The following is a 25,993-nucleotide window of genomic DNA, read 5'->3' as shown; positions in this document are numbered from 1 at the left end:
TCCATTGCTTGTAAAAATCCAGTTGTATGGATTCATATCTAGACTTTTAATCTGTTGATTTGCACACTTATCCTTACACCTGTGTATCCCTTTTATATCTGACTTTTGAATCATGTGAATGTATTCATTCAAAAATAATAAAAATTTTAAAATAATTGTTAGCTATAGCCACAGTTCACTCCTTTAATTTCCCTCAAATCTTTCTTTCAGGAAAATGTGCTGTGTTGTCATTCAAGGACTTCCTCTCCTGCAGACCAACTGAAATACCAGAAAATGACATTCTGCTTTGTGAGAGCCGCTACAACGAGAGTGACAAACAGATGAAGAAATTCAAGGGACTGAAGAGGTTTTCACTCTCTGCTAAAGTGGTAGATGATGAGATTTATTACTTCAGGTAAAGTTTGAAAAACAAAAGAGAAAAGAGCACTTTAGCTCTTAAAAGGAAAACTGATATCAAAATCGTTTAGACCATAGTGGTTTTTTATTTTTCTTAGGTCTTAAACTAGAACAGTATACATTTCAAATAGAAAATGTTAATTCAGCTAAAAATTAAAGGAAAATCATCCTAATCTGCTGAGATGTGGTAATTGCCCTTGACATGGACTCCAGTAATTGTAATATGGAGGCAGAGTCCTTGAATCTGGTTTATAGCCTGTTAAAAGATTGCCTAGTTCCACAGTATGAAAATTCTTTTCACTATATTATATGGGCAACTAGATCCCAACTTTGGACCCAGTACTTCTGTGGGTATTCAGCGCTACCCTTTAAAATACAAACATCCATGAGTACATGTGACTTTTATAAATACACATTTAAGTTCTTTCATTTGCTGATTTAGAGTATACATTGCAGATTGCAGATTTTTTTTTTTTTTTTAATTTTGTTATTACCTATGAGAGAGAGAGAGCGCGCGGGGAGGAGCAGAAGGAGAGGGACAAGCAGACTGCACTGAGTGCAAAGCCCTGTTGCACCGAGTGCAAAGCCCAGCTTCAGGGCTCAATCCCATGACTCCCAGGAGCATGAACTGAGCTGAAACCAAGAGTCAGACGCTTAACCAACTGAGCCACGCAGATACCCCAGGAAGTCTTCTAAATCTTAAACCAAAGTGTTGCTTTCTGATGAATCCTGGAATGGTGTTTGGGGATTTTATTTATTTATTTTTTATTTCACTTCTTTTAGAAAACCAATTGTTCCTCAGAAAGAGCCCTCACCTTTGTTGGAAAAGAAGATCCAGTTGCTAGAAGCTAAATTTGCTGAGTTAGAAGGTGGAGATGATGATATTGAAGAGATGGGAGAAGAGGATAGTGAAGTCATTGAGCCTCCTTCTCTACCTCAACTTCAGACCCCCCTGGCCAGTGAACTGGATCTCATGCCCTACACACCCCCACAGGTGATGGTGACAAATTCCTGTTACTTGTCTTAGTCTCAGCTTTGGTTCATAGCACGCTCAGGCCAAAGGAAGGAGACACCTAGCCCCCACATATGTGAGCTTCAGCCTGCAATTCTGCAGGAAGGAACTGATTTTTTTTCTTTCTTGATGCCACTAAGAAAAATTTTTAATTTCTTGTCTTTTTAAAATGTGCATAGATAACTATTTTTAAAGCCACATTAAGTTAGAATGCTCTCCCTGCCCTGTGTTAAAGGAGAGCAATGAAGAGTGGCATCGCCCTGTTACCCTAGCTTTTACTGCTCATATCTTTCCTCTCTCCTATTGACCCTCATCTGGGTGGAGGTGATCCCTATTCGTATTTTTTCCTCATTCAGAATTTTCCTAAGACATAATTGTGAGGTCATCATTACAAATTACAGTCATGGAATTCAGTGAAACTTTCATTTATTTGTTATATGGTAAGCGGCAAGGAAGAACTTTTTAGACCAAGGAAATGGCCAGCTCTAAGTTAAACATGTCTACAGAACAGTAACTATTGAATCACATGTTCCTGGCTTCCAGAAACCTTGAGCAGTTAATCAAATGCGATGTTCTGATGCGCTATAAGAGCTTTCTGTCTTACAGTCTACCCCAAAGTCTGCCAAAGGCAGTGCAAAGAAGGAAGGCTCCAAACGGAAAATCAACATGAGTGGCTACATCCTGTTCAGCAGTGAGATGAGAGCTGTGATTAAGGCCCAGCACCCAGACTACTCTTTTGGGGAGCTCAGCCGACTGGTGGGGACAGAATGGAGAAACCTTGAGACAGCCAAGAAAGCAGAATATGAAGGTAAATAGAAACTAGGCGCAACTATCTCAGTTTTCTAAGCAAGGGGGTGTTTTCAGGAATGCACGTGCATAGATAGGTTTTACTCTCTTGTTCTTACCACTTGCACATGAACTTTGTGTTGGGGACTGTCTGAAATGGCTCCCGTCCAGCAGTTTAAATGCCAGCCTTGTCCTGACCGAGCAAGCACTGACCCTGACTTGGCCTTTGATCCTGGTGGGGTGTTGTTTTGTTTTGTTTTGTTTTGTTTCTTTTTCCCGAAAAATTTCTCAAACAAATATTTTGCTATTAAAATTTGCATGGTTTTCTTCTTTCATTGAGTCCTGTAAGCACACATGTGTTGAGCTGGGGAATGATTTGTACAATTAAATTATTAAATTAGTATATTAAATTAGAATTTTGGTTAAAATTCATCTGAAAGGGGGCTTTCAAAATTAGGATTTATTATGGCTCTTGATAAGCCACACGTTTAAACTCCAGGCTGAGGCTTGGCTGAAAGCGCTTGGTTTCCTAGGCCAGTCCTGGCCTGTACTATGTCTGCATTCATAGCTACTTTTAAGGCACTTGAAGTCTCTGATAAAGCTCAATTGCCTTCATTTTCCTTTTACTCTATAATTAAATCATTTGGGGCCATGAGCTATCATTTAAGGATTTGGTGGTTCTTAGCCTTTAGGGACAAGTACTTGAGAGAGATTTGGGGTTTGGTTTTTGTTTTTGTTTTTTAATGTCAGGCATACCTTTAATAAATGAGTAATGAACATTAGCTTAGGCAGTACTCTTGCCTTTGGAGCTATATTTTTCCATTTGGTATTGTATGTGATGGTTCATTTTGCCAGTTTAGAGCTATCTCTCAGTGTTTCACCACTGTGGTCAACCATAACTCTTCTTGGCTAAATCCATTATTTTCTAGGAAACATAAATAAATTAATTAGGGCTGCCTCCTTTATTAAAGTTTATGGTGTTCCCCCCCAAAATTTTTTTTTTAAGATTTTATTCCTTTCATTTATATCAGTTGATAATTATAAAATTATCTGACAGGCTTCCCCAAAGATTTTCTGCAGAATCCTAATCCTGTAAGATGTTAGCCAGAAAAACCTTTGTGGTAAAACCAGTTTGAGAAGTACTCCAGACATTCACTCTTGGAAACTTACAGTGCATATTCCCACATTAAAGTCTTTAAGACCTACAGTAAACACCTGTTTTTTTTTCACCTGGCATTTTCTGAAACTTGACCGAGTATTCATATAATACCTTCTAATATCATAAAGAACAAATAATTTGCAGAATTCTCTTTAAGAAACCCTAGTCAGTTCCATAAGAACCTCAGACTTTGGGGGTGGGGGGAGAATGTCCAAGTTTATAGAGCTTTGATATTTCTGACCTTAATGATAGTTAAGACCAAAGATATCACTCCACTGGAGGAGCATTGGAAATGAAGCTCGCTTGGGTGTAAAGCCCCTTCTAAGTCAAATGAAGCCCATACTCTGTGGCTGGTTATTTAGAATGTGAACAAGAAAGACAGATGTGTCTGGATGTAGTGTAAAAGTCAAAACACTGGAGCAGGGCTGAAGAGAGTGAGAAATGATGGCTTCTAGGAAAGTCTCCCATATCCAAAGGGAGTCTGAAATTCAGGGAAAACCGAGTGAGATGAGTTGTGTATAATTCAGCAGTGTCTGTCTAAAACAAAATCTGAACTTTGGTTGTTGTGACCAAAACCCAATTTGGTTTTGAATTCAAAACCCAGAGTTTGGAGTTTGGCTGGCTTCATTTAACAATTCTCTTTTCCAACATAGCCCCTTGGGCACTTCCTGGAAAGAGCCAATAGGTAGCCAGTCCTGTATCTGATGCACAAATCTGAATTTTTCTTTTTTCAACTTTTTTTTTGCTCTCCCATTTTACTGTCATTTGTGTAATGAAAATACTAGAGTTTGATGTGGGGGTCTAGGTCATTCAGTGTTTTTTTTTTACTGCTCGCACAAGGAAATGGGTTGTTCAGTTGGCCTTTGTCCCCTCACGCTCATTGTACAGAGGATCTGTAAACTGGGACAGTGTTAGTGAGTGATGACTTGCCTATCTGGCAACTCTGTCGTAGCCTGGGAAGCTTTGACTTGCTTGACTTTCACATTCTTATACACTAACAGAGGACTGGAGCTGTTGCTTCTTGATTCTCTTTAAAGCCATGGGATCTCAAGCTATTTTCCACTCCTTCGATCAGCCAACAGTATCTTTTGAGTTCCATGTTGGAGGGTTAATGTGTGGCAGTGGACTGTGCTATCATGAGTCAGGACCACATGTTGCTGGTTCTCTCTGTAGCCTTGGACAAGTCACTACCTGTCTCCCAGCCTCAGTTTGCCCTGTGAGGAGTAAGGAAGCTTTCCTTTATATGAGTAGTGAAGCAGTATAAGCCCTGTATTGTGGGTGTGTGGGGAATACACATTTCTAGAGTTTTCTAGAAAGGGTCCAGGCTGTTAACTCCTAAAAAGACTGGGAATGTGATTGTTGGGGACTACTGGCTATGGAGGTACAGGACAGAACAGCTCAAAGGCGTAAGAGACATAGCAACGTGTGTTCCACAGCCCAGAACTGGCACAAGCAAATGCTCCTCTTGCATTTTGGATGAAATAAGAGTGAATTCTTGGAACTTTTGCTGATTTAGGATAATTTATGGTCACTATTGAACTGCTCAGCTTCAGGAAACCTGGTTCTGGCAGTACATGTCCATTGCTTCATATGTGTATACATATTCCCTGCTTTGAATGACTGTAGCCTGGAGTATTTTTCCCTTGGGGTTTATTAAACATGACCTCTTGGCTTAATTAGGATGTAGAAAGTAGTGTTTATTTTCCCTAAAACCTTGTGGAGGAGGCAGTAAGCTACTTTTCCCTTACAGAGTTAATTTTCTTCAGCTGCTAAACCCCATGACACTAATGACAAGAGTCCTCAAATCATAGTAAAATTGGGTGCAAGGAATCAGGAAAGTAGTGTAAGTAACAATTGTGCCAAAAATTATAATGGGCCATGGAATTGCTTCATGTTGAAATTATGAATAATTTGTAATGCTATTAATACTAGAATAATGGCAGCGCTTCTCATCTTCAGGGTGCCTTGTGAGATTAACCACGTTGGTTTCGCTGCTGACGTGTTTAAATAAAACCTGTGCTTTCTGAATGTGTGTTGCAGTCTTAACATTCTTGAAATCTTTGCAGACCAGTTCTCAAGATGGGATAGGAAAGCTGGACTCTAGGTTACCAAGTGAAATCGGCCCGACTCCTCCTGTGTTGAGACTAGTCATCTACTGTTCCTTCCGTTGAGACAGAACTGTTGCCTGTGTTTTTACTAGTCCTGTTGAATGCAATGGATGGTATTTTGAATTCCTGGGTTAAAAACAGAATTGAAAATCTGAAATGCCTTTACAGAGCGGGCAGCTAAAGTTGCTGAGCAGCAGGAGAGAGAGCGAGCAGCACAGCAACAGCAGCCGAGTGCTTCTCCCCGAGCAGGCACCCCTGTGGGGGCTCTCATGGGGGTGGTGCCACCACCAACACCAATGGGGATGCTCAATCAGCAGTTGACACCTGTTGCAGGTAAAAACAGGAGCTAAGACCATTTTTTTCCACTTTTAAGAAATTCCTTCATTTTTTTTTTTCTCCAATGAGGAGTAGGCCACAGTCTTTAGGCTTTTCTCATGGCAGAGTCAAAGTTTGAAGTCGTCCATGTCGTCCTTATATCGCCTATCCCATATGGGCAATGCCTCCCCTCTGCCCCAGAAATGGGCCCTGGGCCCAGCCCTGGGGATTGGTAGGGAGCAGCTCTAGCCTGGCTGTGGGCATGGTCTGGCGACATATCCCACCCTAGACTGCTCTTGATGTAGAGCGCTAGAGCAGGAAGCATAAACAGACCCTGAATTCCGTTCTGGAGGGACTCGCAAGAGAAAACACAAAACTAGCATTCAGGTGATGTCGATTCTCCCCTCTCATTCCAGTATTCAGTTTGCCTTGTTCTGCTGCAGCCATCCTTAAGACACTGGCCATTTAAAAGGATTTTTGACAATGAATTGTAAATCCTTTCTTGGTCACTAATGTGCATGACTGCTAAGTGGAATACAAAGTCCTTATTCAATTCATTGTGCCCACTCTGTAATGCTTTTCTATTTAATTACATTAAACTGCATTTTCTGTTAGTATCCCAGTCACATATTTTTAAAAAAAGAAAAGAAAATGATGAATGTGGTTTGCTTGTGTGTGTTGTCTCTGGTTCTGGTGGCCATAGCAAATTTGGCTATTCTTGAATTGAATATCCTTGTCCGACCTGTCTCCAGTGCAGACTGCTTCTCGGGTCCCTCCTTTGTGATCTCCCTAAGCCTGGTGAGATCTGTTCAAACCACCTGAGTGTCTTCTTAAGCAAGCGGTCTGACCTCTTTTCGCAGGGAGTCCAGACAGTGTTGTTCAAGGCAGGCTCAATGGGATGCTGTTTTTGTTTTTGCTTTTTTGTATTTGCTTTTTAAGGAAGAGTAGCATAGGATAACTTTTCCATTGTCGCTCCTACCTTTTGTGATGGCAAGTTCTCACATGCACTGTCGCTGAGCTCAGCAGTTGCACTCGCCAGAGCACATCTGAATCATGGCTTTTCAGTACTTTCAGTGTAACTGACGTTGATCTAACAAATCTCATAATCGCCTGCTCTATTCCATGGCCCATTTTGGTTAATGGGGTTCCAGAGGGTTTTATAAATCAGACCTTGAACATGGGGACTTTGAAAGTTAGAATTCCCTCCTTGACATCCTGTTTTGTTCTGTTTGATACGTGATCTTGTAGCACTGTGCCCTTGACTAAAAAGCCCGGGGACACACTACCAAAATGAATTCAAACAGCTAAAAACATTAAAACACAGCAGCTGCAGCATTTTAGCTCCCTGTTGGGGAATAACATCACAGCGCTCTGATGGGTGAGGAGGGTGGGACCCCTTCTAGAAAGACCCTACTCCATTATTAAGCATGTGTTGCCCAGATTCCGGGCCATGGGAGTGAAGGGTAAGCAAGCAGTCTCGACAGGCAATAGTCTTTGGTCCACAGCAGGAACTTCGCAGTTGAGAGGGTGATTTTTCATGGGTTTACAGATTGCTTAGGGCCCAAGTCGTAGCCTTGTTGCTGTCTGAGACCAGCTTTGCTTACAAGCATTAAAGCTCATTTGAACACATGTGACTGGGATAATAAGTGCCAAAGTACAGTTTAATGAAGACAAGTGTCATGTCTTTCAGTTCTTAATAATTTCTTCAACCACAGCCCGTGAAGGCTGCGTTCAGATGGGCTTTTGTAATTGAAAGCAAAGCCTCCCGACATTCTTAAACTCCCACCTACTTGTCCCTAAAAGCTGTCTCTGGTAGCGTGGTTAAGAGGCCGTTTGGTAGCTTTGATTTCCTATGTTTAAGATGAGTGTCTGTACAAAAGTAGTTTTTACTCTCTGAACTCTCATTTTTAAAAAAATGAAACTCATAATCCTGTTTCATGTATAGAAGTATTATTATTTAAAATTCGCTTTACTGGTTTGTGTAAGTTTTTCAGTCAGCTTAGATAGGACTCATGAAGCAGGCTGAAGCAATCTCAGAATTTTCAGTAATTTTACAGCTTCAAAAGACTAAATAAACTTTTATAAACAAATACCTTTCAAACAGTCCTTGAGGGAAAGTCAAAGAGTAAAATCCTTAGAATGTGGAGTTTTCCACTGTTTCCCAGGGTCCCTCTACAAAGAGTATTTTATAAAAACGAGCTTTGGCTCCAGTCCCTCAAGCCTCCCTTTGTGCAAGAAACTGTGACCAAAGGTGATTGCATTTTGGGGGTAGTCTTATGTTCTGTTTATTGTGATCATTTCAAATCCTAGAAGAGTCAAGTTGTTTTTCTTGCTTAAAAAAATGTCCTGTGGCTTTAAAGGTCTTTTGCTAGGTGAGTTTTTGACATTTTGAAATTATTTTCTTCCTTTCACTCCTTTTGCCAAAAATACTTGTTTCTTGAAACTCTTCCCTAGCCAGGAAAAACTATTTTGTGTTGTGAGGATGCACTTTGAAAATAAAGGAATAAAAACCTCTGTTCACAGAAGTTCTGTACCTCATTTAAAATGTTCCCTGTTAACTGAAGGTTTACGTGAGGGCTTTATGTGAATTCGGACACAGAAGTAACAATTGCATTTTCTCATGCCAGCAGAGCCTGATTCTCCAGCCATTCCTTCTGAGGTCTGCGTGCCCGCTACCAAGTGACCTGGGCTTAGTTTGGCTTGGGAGGGTTTAGGTTTTATCTTTATTTTACCTGTTTTGAGATCTAAAGATGAAACATCATCCATTGTAATGGCTCTTCTCTGTTCCCCAGCTCAAGGCTGAGCATGATCCGTTTTTACCAGTAGTAGTGGGGCTAGAAGGGAGGGGGAAGCCTTGAAAAACTTTCGACCCCACCCACCCCGCCCCCAGCTGGAGAACCATGCTTTGTGATCAGGGCTGTGCGCCTCATCTCCTTCCATTCCAGTTTCCCCTCATGTATACCCATGACAGGCATATGAGTGTGGGCAGAGTGCAATGATGGGGTTTCTACTGATCAATTAGAATCGCAGTCGCAGAACTGGTCACTCTATTTGAACAGCTTGCAATAATCATGACCTTGGGAAGGCTGTTACTGGAACTCCTCTTTATTATTATTTAACCGAAAACATGCAGCGTATTTATCCCAGGGAAGATAACTACAAATAATAATATACTAAGTACTAATTCATCCACAGATGTTGGATTTCATATTTGTAACTTTTTATTTTGTTCATTATTGCAACAAAATAATTGCACTAATTGCCGTTATATCATGCAGTACTAAGGGCGCTTTATTCATTGGTAGTGCATGTGGCGGGGGGGGGGTTGGTATTACTTAGCTCATGTTGCATGTTAATGATGCATGTCTGAAATTTGTTGTGTCCTTCAAGGCATGATGGGTGGCTATCCGCCAGGCCTTCCACCTTTGCAGGGCCCAGTTGATGGCCTTGTTAGCATGGGCAGCATGCAGCCACTTCACCCTGGGGGGCCTCCACCCCACCATCTTCCGCCAGGTGTGCCCGGCCTCCCGGGCATCCCACCACCGGGTAAGAACTTCATCCTCATTCACTCATTAATCTCATCTTCATATTCTCTTTTTTCCTCCGTCAGCCAGTTGTTCCAGGAGGTAGCTGCTGCCCACTGTGGCCAGCCCTTTCCTCACTGAGAAGCCCAGGGCTGCCAGCAGCAGGGCCTGTCCTGTGTATTAAGCAGGCAGCTCAGCACCTGTGCCCTCAGGCAGCTGACTGCCTAGCAGCGGCGCAGGACACATGGCAGAGACCAGACTAAGCAGACCACGGGGCAGAAGGCATGCTCGCACACCACTCACACAATTTGACATGTGCTCAGAATGCCAAATACAGCCTAGAAGGCCACGCCCTCATTATCAGTGAATGAAGTTTCCCAAATTGCTAGTTCCAAGTCACATATGAAAGCACTTTTGGTCCTGAGTGCAATTCTTCCTCTGAAGGAAGGTTCAGTTCTTACTGAAGGATTGTCTTCTGTATAGAATCCTTCATCTCCTGCTTCTCAAACAGCCCTTCTAAGGGGATTGGAGAGTCATCAGTGATGATGAAGAAATCCTTCAGTCAGTCATTCCAGGAACAAAAAGGAGGGAGGGAACAAATTTGCAACCAACACATTTTCTGTCTGTGAGTCCCCTAAGAAGTATGATGTAACATTTTAAAGAGCACCAGCACCCCACCCTACTGACTGCAGACACTGATGTAGCTGTCACAGAATCTCAGAATTTATTCCATGTGGAAATACATAAATGGAGTTCAGGAAGAACTAGAGGTTTACTTTATAATTAGTAAGTTGAAATACTGTGAAAGGAAAATCACAGGCTCCCATATTCATAGTAATTTCCATCGTATGCAAAAGAGCTGGGCTTTAGCTGTAATCTAGTTGGAGGGAATGTGACCTGAAGATAACTTAGAATAACATTTGGTCATTATCCAGAATATCCACTAACGGCCTGGCCCAGATGACAAAATGTAGAATGTTAGATTTGCTTACACCAGTAGTGGGTTATACGGAGTTTGGAGTTCTAGAGGGTCACCCAGCAGTGTGCAGGGCGAGTGAACCTGGGGGCTTGGCCTAGAGCCTCTAGCCACACTCCTGTGACTGTTGTTTAGAGAGTGGCCAGAACTCCACACACAGGTTTGATCCAGATATACTGAGGAGGAAACGTTTATGGGACTGGTTGCTTCCTATAGAAATGGTGGCCCGTGTGTGAGTCGCTCTTGCAGCACAAGTCAGTTATAAAATGGGTATACCCACGTGACCTGTAGACTTGGCCTTCATTCTGTGCCCTCTCATCTTGGCATTGGGTATCTGACTGACTCAGACCAGGTTGGACTTGACTTCCAGGTGCATGTGTTACTCACTGGGAGCCACATCTAAGGCCAGTACCCTTTAAGTAGCAGATAACCTTTTGGTGGGTATTGGGCACACTGTGTCCCTTTTCTGTGCTTCAGGTTCCTAACTGCAATGGAGGCAGCACACATACACTTGATTTTAGTCGGAGAAACAGGAAGAACCCCTCTTAGTGCCCACACGTGCGCACGTGCGCACATACAAACACACACACACACGTACCCATCAGCTTAGGCTTTAAGGAGAGGACTCAGGGAGCTCTGGTGACTCAGTCCACATTCTCACTAACTTCCCCCTTGCATGGCCTCTGTAAACAGGAAGCAGGGAAGTGTGCTCGCACAAGCACACACACATATCTGCTCAGGCTTTGAGGAGAGGAGGCCTTAAGGATCTCCTGGTGACTTAGCCCACATTCTCACTGGCTACCCCCTTGCATGACATTTGTAGACAAGAAGTAGAGGGAATTGCTGAGTTGTTTGTGCCCTGCAAAACTAGAAAAAGGCAGCTCAGGGAGGCCCCCTGCGTTATGGGATGTGAGGAGGGTGAGTGGGGGGCAGTGGCGCACAGGGGTTGTTAGTATGTTGCTGGACTAGCAGCTTACCCACCACAACCTCTTAAACCAGTCACAGATGAGCATGAGGATCCTGCTGTGGTGATCCAAGTAAACTTCTGGGTACTTATAAAAATCCCTGCTTTGTAAACAGAGGCTTATTTTTATGTATTACTTCCTCTCTAACAAATATCTAATCCTTCCTGGAAGTGGCCTTTAGCAGTTCTTTGTCTTAGAATAGTGGACTGGGTTCTGCCCGGCCAAAATAGCAACATTTTAGAATCCAGAGAAACTAGCGTATGAAGTGAACTCCTTTTGATCCTTCTTTGTAGCTGGCAGGACTTGTCTAAAGTTTAAACAGCAGCACACCAGGGTTTGGGCTATAGCTTATTAGTTTTTAATGAAGCGGGACCCTTGCTTATTTCAGCTTCTGTTTAGTGAATGGACAGGACAGTCCCGAGATTGAAACAGCCCCAGACAGTATATTTAGGACATCTCACCATTATCAGCTCGTACCTACGGGACAGAAATTGCTTGTGAGGAATCATCAAGGGAAGTTCACAAAATTATTCCCAGGTACAGAGTACAAATATAGTAGGTCCATGAAGTGTCTTTCCCTTTGTCATTTTTGCATCTGAAGTGACAGCAGCGAGGCTGATCTGCCTCCAGATGGTCCTTTTCACAGAGCCGCTCACCAGACGGAAGTGCCCTGTCCGCCAGCATTAGTGACTCCTGTTAGAAGCAGAGGTGCTGGGGCCCGTGAGAGGGCAGCAGGGATGTGCCTCCCGTCTCCACGGGGCTCACTAAACTGTGCCCTTGCACAGCCTCTTCCCTTGTGTCCCTGCTCTTGAGCCCGACGGCAGGACCATTACTGCCAAAATGAAACCTGGGCTTCAGTTGCAGGAAAATGTGTCGTCAGAAGAAAATTACTTTGAAAATAGAGACCTAGTCCGACTAAGCTGACCTAGGGGAATGTTAGAATTGTATCCAAGGTTCAAAGCATTTCTAAGCCATGAATAATTAATGCACATCTGACAGGTTGTACTAGCATTATACTTAAAGTACCTAAAAAAACAACAGAACGTGAAATTTTCTCTGTGAATGCTGCATCCCATTTTGGGTGCAGAGGGTTCCTATCGAAAAAATTCAAGGGCAGAGATCCATAGGTTTGCATTATAAATGGCATCATTTCTTATCAGTAGTTTTTCAGTAGTCCTCTCAACCCAGAGCCTCTAACTGTGCCATTGCATTCTGAATTATAGGTGTGATGAACCAAGGAGTGGCCCCTATGGTGGGGACTCCAGCACCAGGCGGAAGTCCGTATGGACAACAGGTGAGACTCTCAGTTGGATTTTCTAGGACTTGACAGAATTCAAGTTACCCTCTTTCTCAGAGTACGTGCCAGGTGTTTTTTTTCCCCTCACCGTGTGCTCTGTGTTCTTTCAGGTAGGAGTTTTGGGGCCTCCAGGGCAGCAGGCACCACCCCCATATCCTGGCCCACATCCAGCTGGCCCCCCTGTCATACAGCAGCCGACAACGCCCATGTTTGTGGCTCCCCCACCGAAGACACAGCGGCTTCTCCACTCAGAGGCCTACCTAAAATACATCGAAGGCCTCAGTGCTGAGTCAAACAGCATTAGCAAGTGGGACCAAACCCTGGCAGGTAAGGAGTCCTTCTTCAGCAAGCCTTTGTGAGGTCCCACTGCTGTTGGCATTATATTGTAGGGTAGACACCACTTTTCTTAGAGGAGTAAAATGAATTCTGTAATAGAAGGTTTGGAGCTTTTTTGTAGAGTGACAGCACACACTGAAAATGGGGCTTTTGCTGTATTTCTGAGTTTTGTCATAAATATCACTGCTCTCTTTTTAAGTGTATTCTGAATTTTTTCAATCCTTTTTTAGGCATTTGGGTATTAGTGTAGATGCATTTGGGTAAATTAAAAATTCCTTCGGTTCAGGGGCATCTGGGTGGCTCAGCCGGTTAACCTGTTTCAGTTAACCTATCGAGTTACTTATTCAGTTCAGCAGACTTAATGTGTTTCCAGTACATACTAAAATAACTTGCCTGGGGCTCTGGGTGGCTCAGTCAGTTTAAGTGGCTGACTCTTAATTTTGGCTCAGGTCATGATCTCCGGGTTGTGAGCTCAAACCCTAAGTGAGGCTTCATAGTGGGCAGTGAGCCTGTTTAAGTTTCTTTCTCCCTCTGCCCCTCCCCCCCATAAAGTTAAATCAAATTAAATTAAATAACTTGGCTGGTTTCTAGAAGGAAAGGGACAAGCTCCTACTCATCATTCTTCATTTCTTTTTTTTTTTTTTTTTAAGACTTTATTTATTTAGTGCCAGAGGGCGGGAGCAGGAGGGAGGGGCAAAGGGAGAGGGAGAGAGTCTAGAGCAGACTCCATGCTGTGTGCAGGGGCTTGATCTCACATTGCTGAGATCAGTCACCCTTGAGATCGTGACCTGAGCTAAAATCAAGTGTTGGATGCTTAGCCGACTAAGCCATCCTGGTGTCTCTCTTTCTTCCTTCTAAACCAGTTTGATCATTTGATTTCTTTCAGAGTAATAGGTATGTTTTCGTTTTCCTCACATTTCCCTTTTTAGGAACTTTTGTTAACACTGAAGAATTATTAATTTTTTAAAGAGCTATTTACTTGAGAAAGAGAACAGTGAGGAGAGGCAGCGGGAGAGGGAGAGCAAGTCTCAGACAGACTCCAGACTGAGCACAGAGCCCAACCTGGGGCTTGAGTTCATAACCTGAGTCAAAACCAAGAGTTGGACGCTTAAACGACTGCAGCACCCAGGCATCCCTGGAGGAACGATTAATCATCAGGACTTCCTGCAACACAATACTAGTGATTAGATCTTTTAGGTGTTTGTGCAACTCTGATGTTCCCATTCACAGAGAATTGTGTTACATACACTGTGTAGCTCTTTTGTTAAGTCATTATTATAAATTAGAGAATTTCTAAAAGACAAACCATAAAGCAGTAAGACATCCTTAGCTAGGTAGCCTCGTACCCAAGTGCACAGTTTTTTTAAAAAAAGATGCCTAATAAAATGATAGAGAAGACATTTGCTTGGAAATACCCTGCAGAGTTAAATTCATAATACTTAATAAGTGTTATATGCTTTAATAAATAACCAGACCTTAGGTCTGAGGGGGAAATTGTTACCTTAAAATTCCTACTTTTCTTCCTCTTGTGTGCATTTTAATTTTCAGCTCGAAGACGCGATGTCCATTTGTCAAAAGAACAGGAGAGCCGCCTCCCCTCTCACTGGCTGAAAAGTAAAGGGGCCCACACTACCATGGCAGATGCCCTCTGGCGCCTTCGGGATTTGATGCTCCGAGACACCCTCAACATTCGCCAAGCATACAATCTAGAAAACCTTTAATCACATCAATTACGTTTCTTTTATAGAAGCATAAAGAGTTTTGTGGAACAGTAGCCATTTTAGTTACTGGGGGTGGGGGGAGGAACAAAGGATGATAATTTTTATTGCATTTTACTGTACATCACAAGGCCATTTTTATATAAGGACACTTTTAATAAGCTATTTCAATTTGTTTTTGTTATATTAAGTTGACTTTATCAAATACACAGAGATTTTTTTGCATATGTTTCCTTCGTTTAAAACCAGTTTCATAATTGGTTGTATATGTAGACTTGGAGTTCTTTTTACTTGTTGCCATGGAACTGAAACCATCAAAGGTTTTATCTTGGCTTGGGGTTTTGGTTTTTGGTTTTTGGTTTTGTTTTTTTATAAAAGTACAAACAAAATGAAAAAAATACACACACACACACACACACACACGCACGAGAGTTTACAGATTAGTTTAAGTTGACAATGAAATGTGAAGTTGGTCCTAGTTTACATCTTACAGAGGGGAGTGCACTGGAGTCTGCTTTACGTACTTGAGTATCTTAAGCCACTTCAGCAGAAGCTGTCTTTTATAGTTGAAGTGAGAAGTTATTTTAGGTTACAGGTGTTTGGCAGACCTGGCACATTTGCTCTGTTAACTCAGAGACTTGCTCCAGAAATCTGAAGTCAGTGCTGTGCATTCTTCTGCCCCTGGTGCATCTCCCGGACCCCTGGAGGGGGGAGCATGGTTTCTTGTGCTCTTAGTCATCTGTGGTGTCAGTTAGTTTTGCAGAACACGTGCACAACCCTGAATAATCTTTAGTCTTGGCAGGTAAGTTTAAGGGTACTTTTGATCTGTTTATATTGAATTCACAGTTTATGCCTATACTTGCTAGATGATTTAAAATTTTAAATCTCTTACATTGAAAACCATTAAGTTCGCCTTGAAAAGCATTGAGGTGTGCATAGAAGTGATTTATTTTTTAAACCTAACACCTAACCTAACATAGGGAAGGGAGTGCATAACCAGATACGAGCTTTGTCAGAAGCATAATTGTAAAAAGGGTAGATTGTCTACATAAGCACGTATGTTTTCATGTCTTTATTTCCTCACCAGATGTGGCTTTTTTTTTTTCTTTCTAAGTTTCAGTGTTGTAATTCTCAACCAGAAACTTAAGGCTTTCTAAAATGTTTTTTAAATTTAACTTGTGCTTTTGAATTTCAGGAGAAAGTAATTATAGTCTAAGAAAATACTCACCTAAAAAGACCAATATGGATCCCAAACATTTGGGGTTGACCCTTTCTCTTTCACATGAGCCTAGAATGAGTATCTGGAGGCAGCATATGATTCGCTGACAGGTTGAAAAGCACCACACCTGGATTCCCCTTGAGGTTTTTGAAACCTGTTTTTTTGTAACAAGATTGTTGCCGTTTTGGTGGAGCTTCCCTTGCTGTTTGTAAATTGAGAGAGTGACTCTCACAGGATACTTTTTTCTTTTAATCTGGTATGAATCAATACCTGGATATTTAATTGCCATTCTTACGAAATCATGGGGACAAAAGTGTGTAGAATGGAAACAAGTCTCTTGTATTCTAAATACTTTAAATACAGGAGGCCCTTGTAACCTCATTGCCTATAGTCAACCACTGGGTCTCAGTTTGCATCAAGTGTTTTGAATAATTCTGAATTTTAAAAAATGTATTGCAATAGTATGTCATTACCTTATTGTTAAACTGAATCAGAGAAAGAAATCTTCACTTCCTAGTGATTTGGGCCATTGAGTCATCATGGACTGTATAATACAATCAGATTATTTTATTTCTAGACATTCTTGAATTACACCAAAGAACCTGAAATCTAATTTTGGTTAAGTTATTTATTTATTTCATGCACCCATCTTATTTCCCTTTTTAAGGTCTGGATGAGACTTCTTTGGGAAGCCTCTAAAAACTCTTCACTGTGGGCTAGGTGGGGCATTAGAAGCCAGGGCACTCCTCCTCCAGGCTCCTTCCCAGTGTCTAGAGGTGCTGTAGAAACCATAGATCCAGCCAGGGGCTTCCCTAAGGCAGTGCAGAGCCGGGCCAGGGGGCCAGTAGGCAGGCCCTAATTAAGTTTAAAAAAAAAAAAAATCTATGTATTTATTTTAGAATCATGTCTTTCTGTATATTAACTTGGAGAGTATCAGTGAATATATAGGATATAAGATTTGAGGTCAGCCATCTTCCAAAAATGATAAGCCAAAAAAAATTTTTTTTAATGTCCTGACTTAAGAAAGTACAAGTGAACTATATACATCTTTCCCCTCCCACTCCATGAATTTTAGGAACTAGTGATATGGCTTAGAAAGTTTAATGGCCTAAATATTTTCAAAATGTAAGTTCATGTTTATTTGGAGGAAAACCTCTAGGTTTAAAATAGTATGTCAGCCAACTGATTTAAAAGGCCTTTGAACTGCTTTGATTTTGAACCCACCCTTGTCTTCCTATGAGGAAGAACTGACAGGGGACACTTGTGTGAAATCTCAAACTGGTGTTGTTGACTTCTGAGCTTGAACATTTTGCAGACCTAATTAAAAACTTGGTTTATTCTAATTTCTGTATCAGAGGAGGTTTAAGTGGTAACTAGTCCTTTAACATGTATGTATCATATGTTTGTTCATTTAAAGCTTTTTAATCCAAATAAAAATGGAGTTTGCAAAGTGATTTGGATTAACCAGGTTTGGTTGTTCTGTTAAAGCTGTGTCAGATGTTAGGTTCAAACAGGCTTAATTCCTGCAAGTCTTGATTCTGTGCTGACAGGGTTATAGCTGCCAATTTAAGGGAACAAAACTCCTCAGGTGGAGGTCAAAGTCAGTGAGTGAGCAGACCCTGGTTCAGGGCTCAGGCTGCATTAGCACAGGCCGAATGCAGCCACACTGCAGCTCAACACGCCCCACGCCACGCCTCTCAGGCAGTCAAGGAATTCCTAACATGTCCTCATCGTGGGCAGAAATACAGGTTGAAGTTAAAATTGGAGAAGTATTGATGGTGGAAGGTAAGGAAAGCATGTCTTGTATCATAAAGCATTGTAAGCCCTTTGTCAGTCAGGTGTCTGTGGCCAGAAGAGACGGGTGGCCCAGGTTGTCTTTAACATGCTTATAAGCTCTTAAAAACATGACCACACTTTTAATAGAAGTGTTGGTAAAATCAACCAACTGTTTTCCTCTAATATCACTTTGCAAATCCCTGTGGCTCTGTATCCCTAAGTGTTTAGGGCTGTACTGCCATCTGTGCTTACGAGCATATTTTGAATAATCATTGAATAGTCAAACATTCCCACTGAACACTGAGCGAACAAATACTGCTGTGACTCTGTTCCTTTTCAGTTTGGAAGTGTGCTAGATCAGCCAAACGAAAGTTCAGAGCTGAACACATAATAGACTGCTTCTGTCCCCGGAACAGATGTGGCATTGATGCCTTGTGGGTTGCACATAAATGTGACAAGAAATTCCCAATTCAGTGCACATGTATAGAGTGTGAACTGATACTGTACTGCTTTTCTAGGAGAGAATTGCTTTGGAAAGCACCAAGGTCCAAATGTGCACTTTTTTTTTTTTAAGATTTTATTTATTTATTTGACAGACAGAGATCACAAGTAGGCAGAGAGGCAGGCAGAGAGAGAGCGAGGAAGCAGGCTCCCAGCTAAGAGAGCCGGATGCTGTGCTCAATCCCAGGACCCTGGGACCATGACCCGAGCCGAAGGCAGAGGCTTTAACCCACTGAGCCACCCAGGCGCCCCAAATGTGCACTTTTTTACAGAGAAGTAACTTGGTGTGAAAAATTGAGACATACGAAAAGAGAAGAGAGATCAATGTGTTTAAATTATACATCTGAGATTTAGGCAAGACTTTCAGGATAGAGGGCAGTCCCCTTGGGTCCCCTCCCTTCCCAGGAGCTTTGTACTACCACTTTGCTATCGGTCAGTTAACCATGCTTTGCTACCCCCTCACCAAAAGACTTCCAGAATAGGATCATTAGAGGGATCAAGATAGCCCTCATTTATTGAGAATCTGCTGCGTACCTAAGTTAACTTTCCCTATCAGTTTATCTGGTAAAGTGAAGCACTCCAAAGCCCACTTTCCTTAAAATTTTTAAAAGATTTTATTTATTTGACAGAGATCACAAGTAGGCAGAGAGGCAGGCAGGTCAGGGGTGGGGGAGAGCAGACTCCCCACTGAGCAGAGAGCCAGATGCGGGACTCAATTCCAGGACCCCGAAATCGTGACCCAAGCTGAAGGCAGAGGCTTTAACCCACTGAGCCACCCAGGCACCCTACAAGTTCACTTTCCTTACCCAACACCATAGTGGAAGTAAATTTCAAGCAATAAATGCTAATTCAATTTTTGTCATTCTAGAAGTACGATTTTTAAAACCTGGGTCATTAGAAGCTTTGCCGCACAGTTTACACTAGGAGGCACTGCAGTCCTATAATTGCATGTAAGAGCATTGCTCTAACCGTTTTTAAAGTTCCCTAAGTAGTTCCTGTGCCTACTAAGTCAGGCAGAGTCAGATTCTGTACTAGGAGGGTTAAAGTTTGTTTTAAGGTGAATTTAAAAAGCTTTCACCTCAGTTAACAGAGGTTAGTTTTTACCCTCTAGCATCGAAACTGATATGCTCCAAAAGTACCTTCAATTTAATGGAGTAATTGCTTTGCCAGTCTCCTTGTCTTGAAGTGACATTTCTTATCTACAATGACATTTCATTGTTGTCCTTCAGTAAAGCAGCACGCTAATACAGATTTTTTAAAAAAAGAAAGAAGAAAACTCTTTAAGGAATGTTAAACATGCATTTGTAGCTCGTGATTTTCTCTGGGGTGCAGACAGGGAGGTGGCCCAGGGAGGGAACCCACAGCAGACATGTTAGTTGACGGTTTTATTAGCATTTACAACTTCCCTTTGTAAACAGTGTGTCCATTACATATTCTCTGTATATATCAGTACTAAACTAAAACCAGGATGGGGGAAGCATGGAATAAGGCCATGTTTAACTGGAAGAATGTGACCACAATGTAATTCCTTAACGCTGTAGTCTAACCACTAAAATGCCTGTGAGGTTAGGTTCACCAGGAACTCTCTAGGCACACAAGTGCACAGGAGAAACACCTCCCTCTCCCTGGTGCTGTGGGTCATCACTGGTCTTTGCATGCAAGCCATCTCTGAGCAGTGATTGAGCTGGTATGGGTAGTGCTTGAAGGAGATCTGAGTAGTCAGTGGCTTGCTATTTATACTGAATTGGTTCTAATATCAATGGACTGAAATTAGAAAAAAAAAAAAACCCTAGAAAAGCTTGGGAAGCTAGGTTCGTGGCAGAGATCTTTAACCTGAGATTACCCTGTGGCCTTAAGCATCTGCTTCTGTAATATTCATGAGGAATTGTTAGAAACCTAGCCTTCTTTAATATAGAGATGTGTTCTTGATTAAATAGATGTTGGATGTAGTTACCAAGCTTGGAGTAAAAGGAAAAAAAAATGGATAAAGCCTTTGTTTTTGCTATCAGCTGACCCAGACTTACTCTGGGTCAAATTACAAAATCTCTCCCCAGTAGACTATAAGCCTCTGACTTAGCTGAAGTCTGTGGTGGTTTTATGGTTTTGCTTTTTCAGTGTGAAGGTTCACTTTCTTAGCGAAGAAGCAATGTCTTTACCTTCAACAGCTTCATGAAAGCACATCTTCATCACAGACAAGTATGAAGCCTCCCCACTCTGGAGTCTTCTGGAGCTCCAGCAGCCCTTGTATGTTTGTGGGACAGGCAAAAGAAGGGGTTATTTCTGTTCACAAGAGCACCTGACCTGAGTAATGTATGGTCAGGAATTCCCACCAGCCTTGCAAAATGGTGACAGATTGGTAGCTGGCAGAAATGTAATCTGCAAAATTACCCTGGTTTAAATAGTCCTGGAATGGAGAGTTTACTTTTATGTCCATGATGAAATCTGAATTCTGCAAAAAAGTAAGGTTATCAATGTGTGGCCTAGAACAAAAGACTCACAAACAATTCCGACTGTACTAAAAAAGCATCCTGCTTGATCCATGAATTGTTTTAAGAAATATTTCATAGAATAGATTCGTTGGGCAGGTGTGTTTCACGAGGAAATAGTTTTACCGTTAAGTGTTGTCCAAAAGTGACTTAGGAAGTATTGAAGCAGACAGGAAAACTATAAAAATTCTTTGTCAAGGCAGTTCTGAATAAGAACAAGAGATCCAAAAGGTACATTTTCAAAGGAGTTGAAACCAGCAGTGAAATTTCATATTCACTTTATTGACGGCTGAAGTTCAGTCTCCGATGCATTTTCCATCCTCCTCTGATACTGTCGTTCTGAGGCTTTTCTACGGTAGACATCATCTGTGTCAAATAAATATTTTACTTAGACTTTTAAGAAATAGGAATTAAAGGTACTTAGAACTGATTAATTTAATGAACAGTCTAGGTCTGTCAGCTTTTTCTGAATCTCATTGTTTTAACTCAAGGCCAAAATAAACTTCATTTAAAACAAAACTTGGAGGGGGGTGTGCCTGGGTGCCGCGGTCAGTTAAGCGGCTGCCTTTCGCTCAGGTCATGGTCGCAGGGTCCTGGGATTGAATCCTGCATCGGGCTCCCTGCTCCACAGCAAGCCTGCTTCTCCCTCTGCCTGCCATTCTCCCTGCTTGTGCACATTCTCTCTCTCTCTGACAAAATCTTTAAAAATAAAAAATAAGTTAAATGCAGTTCTGCACATCAATAACATGGTGAGAGTCCGTGTCTTCAAAGACAGGATCGTGTCCTAGCACACCTCTTAGCAATGTTTTAAGACTTTCCTCACTTCCTTCCCTACCCCACCCCCCAAAATGTCTATTTTCTCCGAAATCATCCTTAACTAAAGTGTCTCAAAGGTGCTGCTTGCCCTTTGGCTCTGCAGCTCCCTTGCCCGTCGCCAAGAACTCAGAGTGGGGAGGTCAGGTCAGGTCCCTTGTTCTCGGCTATGCTTTTCCACACTGCTGATTCTCCACCCTCTTCCTTTTTGGCTTTTGCCATCTGCCACAGTCTTCTCTGCAAGGGCACCTGCTCTCTCCTCCCCTTCAATCACTGAAAACGCCGACATCTAGGTCAGGCTCCGTGACCTGTCCTGTGCTATCTTCCCAGGCAACGCCACCCGCCGTGAGGAAGAAACGCTCGTCCCCTTCGCCTCCTTGACTTCTCCAGTCAACCTGTGCCATCTACTTGCAGTGCTCTCTCAAATAATTCACCCTGCTCCGACCGATTCCTCTACTACCTTTCTAGACATTCTATCTTTGGACCTCTATTAAGTTCTTCCCCAGGCACTTGGCCCCTGAATACCCCCTCAGCCCCACCTTGTTCTATCTTCCTGCTCAAACCAGCGGCAATTCCCTCCTAGCAATATCAACTTCTTGACACACCTTCAAAACCCCAACTACAGATTCATCCAGCTGCCCTCCCCCATCCCTCCCTCTGCTTTGCACTGTGGGGCTAACTAATGCATTTAACTGGGCCCTCGCTGATGCCTAACAACCCTGTTTCCTCAGTCATGACCCTGACCCACCCTCACTCACCCCCAGATGGCCATGAACTTTCTTCACACAGATCAGTCATCAATAGAGAACTAACTTCTAGCTAACTTTCAAGGGCTACTGCTATCGCCCTGCTCTGATCCCAACCTCTCCTACCTTCTCAAGAGCCAGTTATCTGCAGCCTCTCTCCACTCCCCTTTCCTGACCAGCATCTTTGTCTGTCCTGGAGGGCTGACCTCCCATTCGCCTAGTCAGAGTACCTGGACCTCCTGTCTTCTGTGATAAACCCTCCTGGTTTCCCTATTTGTCTCTCCAGCCATTGCCAATCACCCTTAAAATGTTGGGATTGGACTCTGACTTTCATCACAATCTGCTTCCGAATGACCCACAAACCCATATCCATGGCCCAGATGTGCCTCCTGAGCTTCAGATCTGTATAACCATCTCCACCTTAGCATGTCCAAAACAAAGTCCAGACTGTCCTGCCAGTATCCCCCCTGCACACCAGCTGTCCTACCGGAAGCCTCCCCTGCTCATCCCGAGTCCACTCAATCACCAGGCCCTGTCAGGACCACCTCCCAGGTATCTCTCAAGTCCACTCACTTCTTGGCATCCCGTCTGTCCCCACCCAACCAGGCTACCGTCTCAGACCTGAACAGCCACACAGCCCAAGTACTCTTGCCCCCTCTCCCCAAGAAGCCATTCTCCTCATGTGATAATCCACTGCTGCTTAAAACCCTTCAATCCTTTGGGTACAGTCTTGGTTCTCCAGTCCTGTGGCCCTGCCCAGGCACATTTCTAAGCACTTCATCCCTCACTCTGCTCACCTGCAGTCCCTCAAACAGTAAATATCCCCACCATGGCCCCGTGTTTGCTCTCACCACTAGCATGAGACACCTTCAACTCCACGAACATTCCCCTCATCTGGCTGACCTACTCAGTCAGTCTGCAGTCCCCACCTGACATGGTAACTCCTGGATGCCTTCCCTGCACCATCTGATCCAACTGAGGTAGCCCCACCCAAGACCACCATTGCCCCCCCACACACACACACACTTCCCCTCACAGCACTGATCACAATTAATAGTAATTGACGTTATGATGGGTCTCTGCCATTAGAACCCTTGTGGAGTGGGGGACTCTCTACCTTGTTCATTATATACTCTCATGGGTGCTCATTAAATACGATGAATGGATAAACAAAAGGACTAATCTTTAGAAACACTAATGTAACTGTTTTTAAAATAAGGGTTGGGGGAAATCCCTGGGTGGCTCAGTGCGTCTGCCTTCAGCTGAGGTCATAATCCCAGACTCCTGGGACCCAGCCCTGCATTGGATCCTGCTCAGTGGGGAGCCTGCTTCTCCCTCTGCCTTTCTCCCTGCTTGTGCTCTCTGTGTCAAATAAATCAAACTTTAAAAAGTGAAGGGTTGGCTCCACTGGCTGGCTCAGTCAGTGGAGCTGCAACTCTGGATCACAGGGTTGTGGGTCTGAGCCCCATGTTCAGTATAGAGATTATTTTTTTTTATCTTTTTTTAAAGAATTTTTTTTTTTTTTTAAATAAGGGTTGGCAGTTCATAAGTGACACATGTTTCTAGAGAGGGATAAAGCAGAAAGGACCTAGGGGGTGGGAAAGTCTTTCCAGAAGAACTGGCCTTTCCAGAGCTAGTGCTCCACAAAGCAGCGCCCGGCACTCTTTCCACAGTGCTGGACGCTGGTGCCAATGACTGCCCGGCAAAGACAGTGGTAGTTAGGCAGGCAGAGCAGCTCCTTCCAGGGTTTGGACTGAGGAGTCCGGAAGAGGGCTGGCTAATTAGCAGGAGATTCCCTGAATCTTCAGGATCCCACTCCCTTCCACGGCGCTGTCAGCAAGTCTGTTCCTTAGGACCAAACAACGTCACCGGCCCGCAGGGACGCGGGGCAGGCTTGAGAGCAGAGCGTCCTGCGTCAAGTCACGTGCTCTCCCCGAAAGTGCAGGGAAGGTCTTAAGGTTGGACGCAGACATGCCTTTGTCACCCCGGGCCGCGAACGGAAGCGTCCTTGCCCTTCTAACCACGGTAAGAGCAGCTCAGCGCTCTGAATGGAACAAGCGGTCTGCAACCTAAGACCGTCCCCCAGGACAAGGGGTCCCTAGCCGCCTCCTGCCTTCCTGAAATGAGACGGACCCTGCTGCACCCCCACTTACAGAAGGTCTCCTGGCCCACACGCAGTTTAATCATGATCCACTCCATCGTTCCTCCCAGGACAAAAAAAAAAGGCAAGAACCTGTAGACGCCGAATCGATCCTTCCCGGGCACCCGCTGCAAGACCCGCTTCACCTGGGCCCTGGAAAACATGCCCGACCCAGGTCGTGGAGAGGGGTACGGCGGAACCGGGAGCCGCCCCCCCACCCCCGGACTGGAGCGCCCAGCTACAGCCGAGCCCGGACGCCTACGTCGGCCCTGACCCACAGCCTGGCGCGTGCTGAGCTGAAGGAACACCGAGCCCCCGACCCAGAGCCTGAACGGCTCCACCAATCAGAGTGCCGTAGGGCGCGCGGATCCTCCAGTCCGAATGCGGCGAAGCGCGCGTGCTCCGTGAGGTCGAGCTCAGCCGGAGGGAGCTGGCGCAGGCGCCTCGGCTCTGGAGGCGGGGCGGCCCGAGAGGGCGGGGCCTCCCACGTGGCGTCGAGCGGGCCCTGCCCGGGCCTCCCCTTTGCGAGCCAGGGCTCGTCGGAGTTGGCCGCCGCACCCCCTACTCTGCCACCGCCATCTTTTTTCTTAAAGTCCTGGTAGAAGTGATGACCTGCTCTGGTGGTATAAACATATACTGCGCTTTACTCTAAAAGGCAGTCATGCAATGCTTTGCATTTATTTCAGGGTCGTGACTGATGACTAGAATTCTAAAAATAACAGAATCCGATATGCATTTTTTTAAGATTTTATTTATTTGACAGATCACAAGTAGGCAGAGAGAGAGGAGGAAGCAGGCTCCCCGCTGAGCAGAGAGCCCAAATGTGGGGCTCCATCCCAGGACCCCGAGACCACGACCCGAGCTGAAGGCAGAGGCTTCAGCCCACTGAGCCACCCAGGCACCCCCCGATATGCATTTTTGAAAGGTGAACTTTATCATGATCACAAAAAAAGTCCAAGCAATCACCTCGTGCGAACAACCCTGATATTAATAGAAGCTATCTTGTTTGGGGCACTTACCCTTACGCAGGTGCATGTAGGTCCTTTTTACGCATCACCTTCTTATTCACAATAATCACAGAGCAGCAGAGCGGCTCAAGAGCATGGGCTTTGTCAAACCACATCCCTTGCTCCACGAAGTGGGGCCTCTCTTTGATGCTGTGAGGATTTAGAAGTAATACGAATAAAGCACTTACCATGCCAGCAGCATGGTAACTGATCCATTATCGTTAGCTAAAACACGAGGATGATAGCGTGACAATGATATGCTGGGTACCAGCTCTTTATATGTATTCTAGAACCTAGGGACACTCCCCTTTATTTACATCATCCCGTTTTATGGACGGGAAACTGAGAAATTAGGAGATTAAGCCAGGCAGGAGCACCAGAGCCTTCATTCACGCTTGTTGAGTCCCTGTGCATGCTATAAGGGACTGTCACTTCATCACCTAAGGCTAGAAAAACAACAGGGGCCTATCTTTGAGAAGGGAGACAACTATTGCACAGTCTAAGAACATCAAATGGAAACAACGTCAATAAAAAAGTTCGGTGGTGTGAACACAAAATATACAAAAATAGGCTGGAGGAGAGAGAGCGCAAGCAGGGCCCTTGGCATGGATCACAGAGTCTGGAGCTGAACTGCTGGCCCAGAGCTGCTTCCTGAATCACCTGTTTTCTCCTGGGGCCTACCCTACCCAGCTCCCTGCATACTGGCTTGGTGG

The 25,993-nt window shown here is 43.8% G+C and overlaps 2 protein-coding genes across 15 annotated transcripts in view; one reads left to right on the top strand and one right to left on the bottom strand.

Annotated features, from left to right (window-relative positions):
• The window catches only part of PBRM1 (polybromo 1), a 129,090-nt gene extending 111,825 nt beyond the window's left edge, over window positions 1-17,265 (top strand). For 6 of the 14 annotated variants that reach the window (XM_032321768.1, XM_032321763.1, XM_032321786.1 and 3 more), the window contains 8 exons: window positions 211-394; window positions 1,180-1,390; window positions 2,015-2,216; window positions 5,630-5,794; window positions 9,167-9,322; window positions 12,465-12,535; window positions 12,649-12,865; window positions 14,423-17,265. In XM_032321768.1, the coding sequence (XP_032177659.1) occupies window positions 211-394; window positions 1,180-1,390; window positions 2,015-2,216; window positions 5,630-5,794; window positions 9,167-9,322; window positions 12,465-12,535; window positions 12,649-12,865; window positions 14,423-14,595 (1,379 nt within the window). In that variant the 3' untranslated portion in view covers window positions 14,596-17,265. The remainder of the gene's footprint in view (window positions 1-210; window positions 395-1,179; window positions 1,391-2,014; window positions 2,217-5,629; window positions 5,795-9,166; window positions 9,323-12,464; window positions 12,536-12,648; window positions 12,866-14,422) is intronic. The other 8 variants (XM_032321816.1, XM_032321843.1, XM_032321835.1 and 5 more) reach the window with 3 other exon arrangements.
• A 3,334-nt stretch (window positions 17,266-20,599) lies between these two features.
• Window positions 20,600-24,711, bottom strand: SMIM4 (small integral membrane protein 4). Its single transcript, XM_032321749.1, has 2 exons — window positions 24,287-24,711; window positions 20,600-20,940 (listed from the first exon to the last, which is right to left on the bottom strand). The coding sequence occupies exons 1-2, from the start codon at window positions 24,435-24,437 to the stop codon at window positions 20,849-20,851; spliced, it is 243 nt and encodes an 80-aa protein (XP_032177640.1). The 5' UTR covers window positions 24,438-24,711; the 3' UTR covers window positions 20,600-20,848.
• Between the last annotated feature and the right edge of the window lie 1,282 nt (window positions 24,712-25,993).

The sequence above is a fragment of the Mustela erminea genome, chromosome 1 (assembly GCF_009829155.1).
Source record: "Mustela erminea isolate mMusErm1 chromosome 1, mMusErm1.Pri, whole genome shotgun sequence".
NCBI classification, from domain to species: Eukaryota; Metazoa; Chordata; class Mammalia; order Carnivora; family Mustelidae; genus Mustela; species Mustela erminea.
Note: the sequence above shows the minus strand (reverse complement) of the source record. Positions and strands in the feature narration are given on the sequence as shown.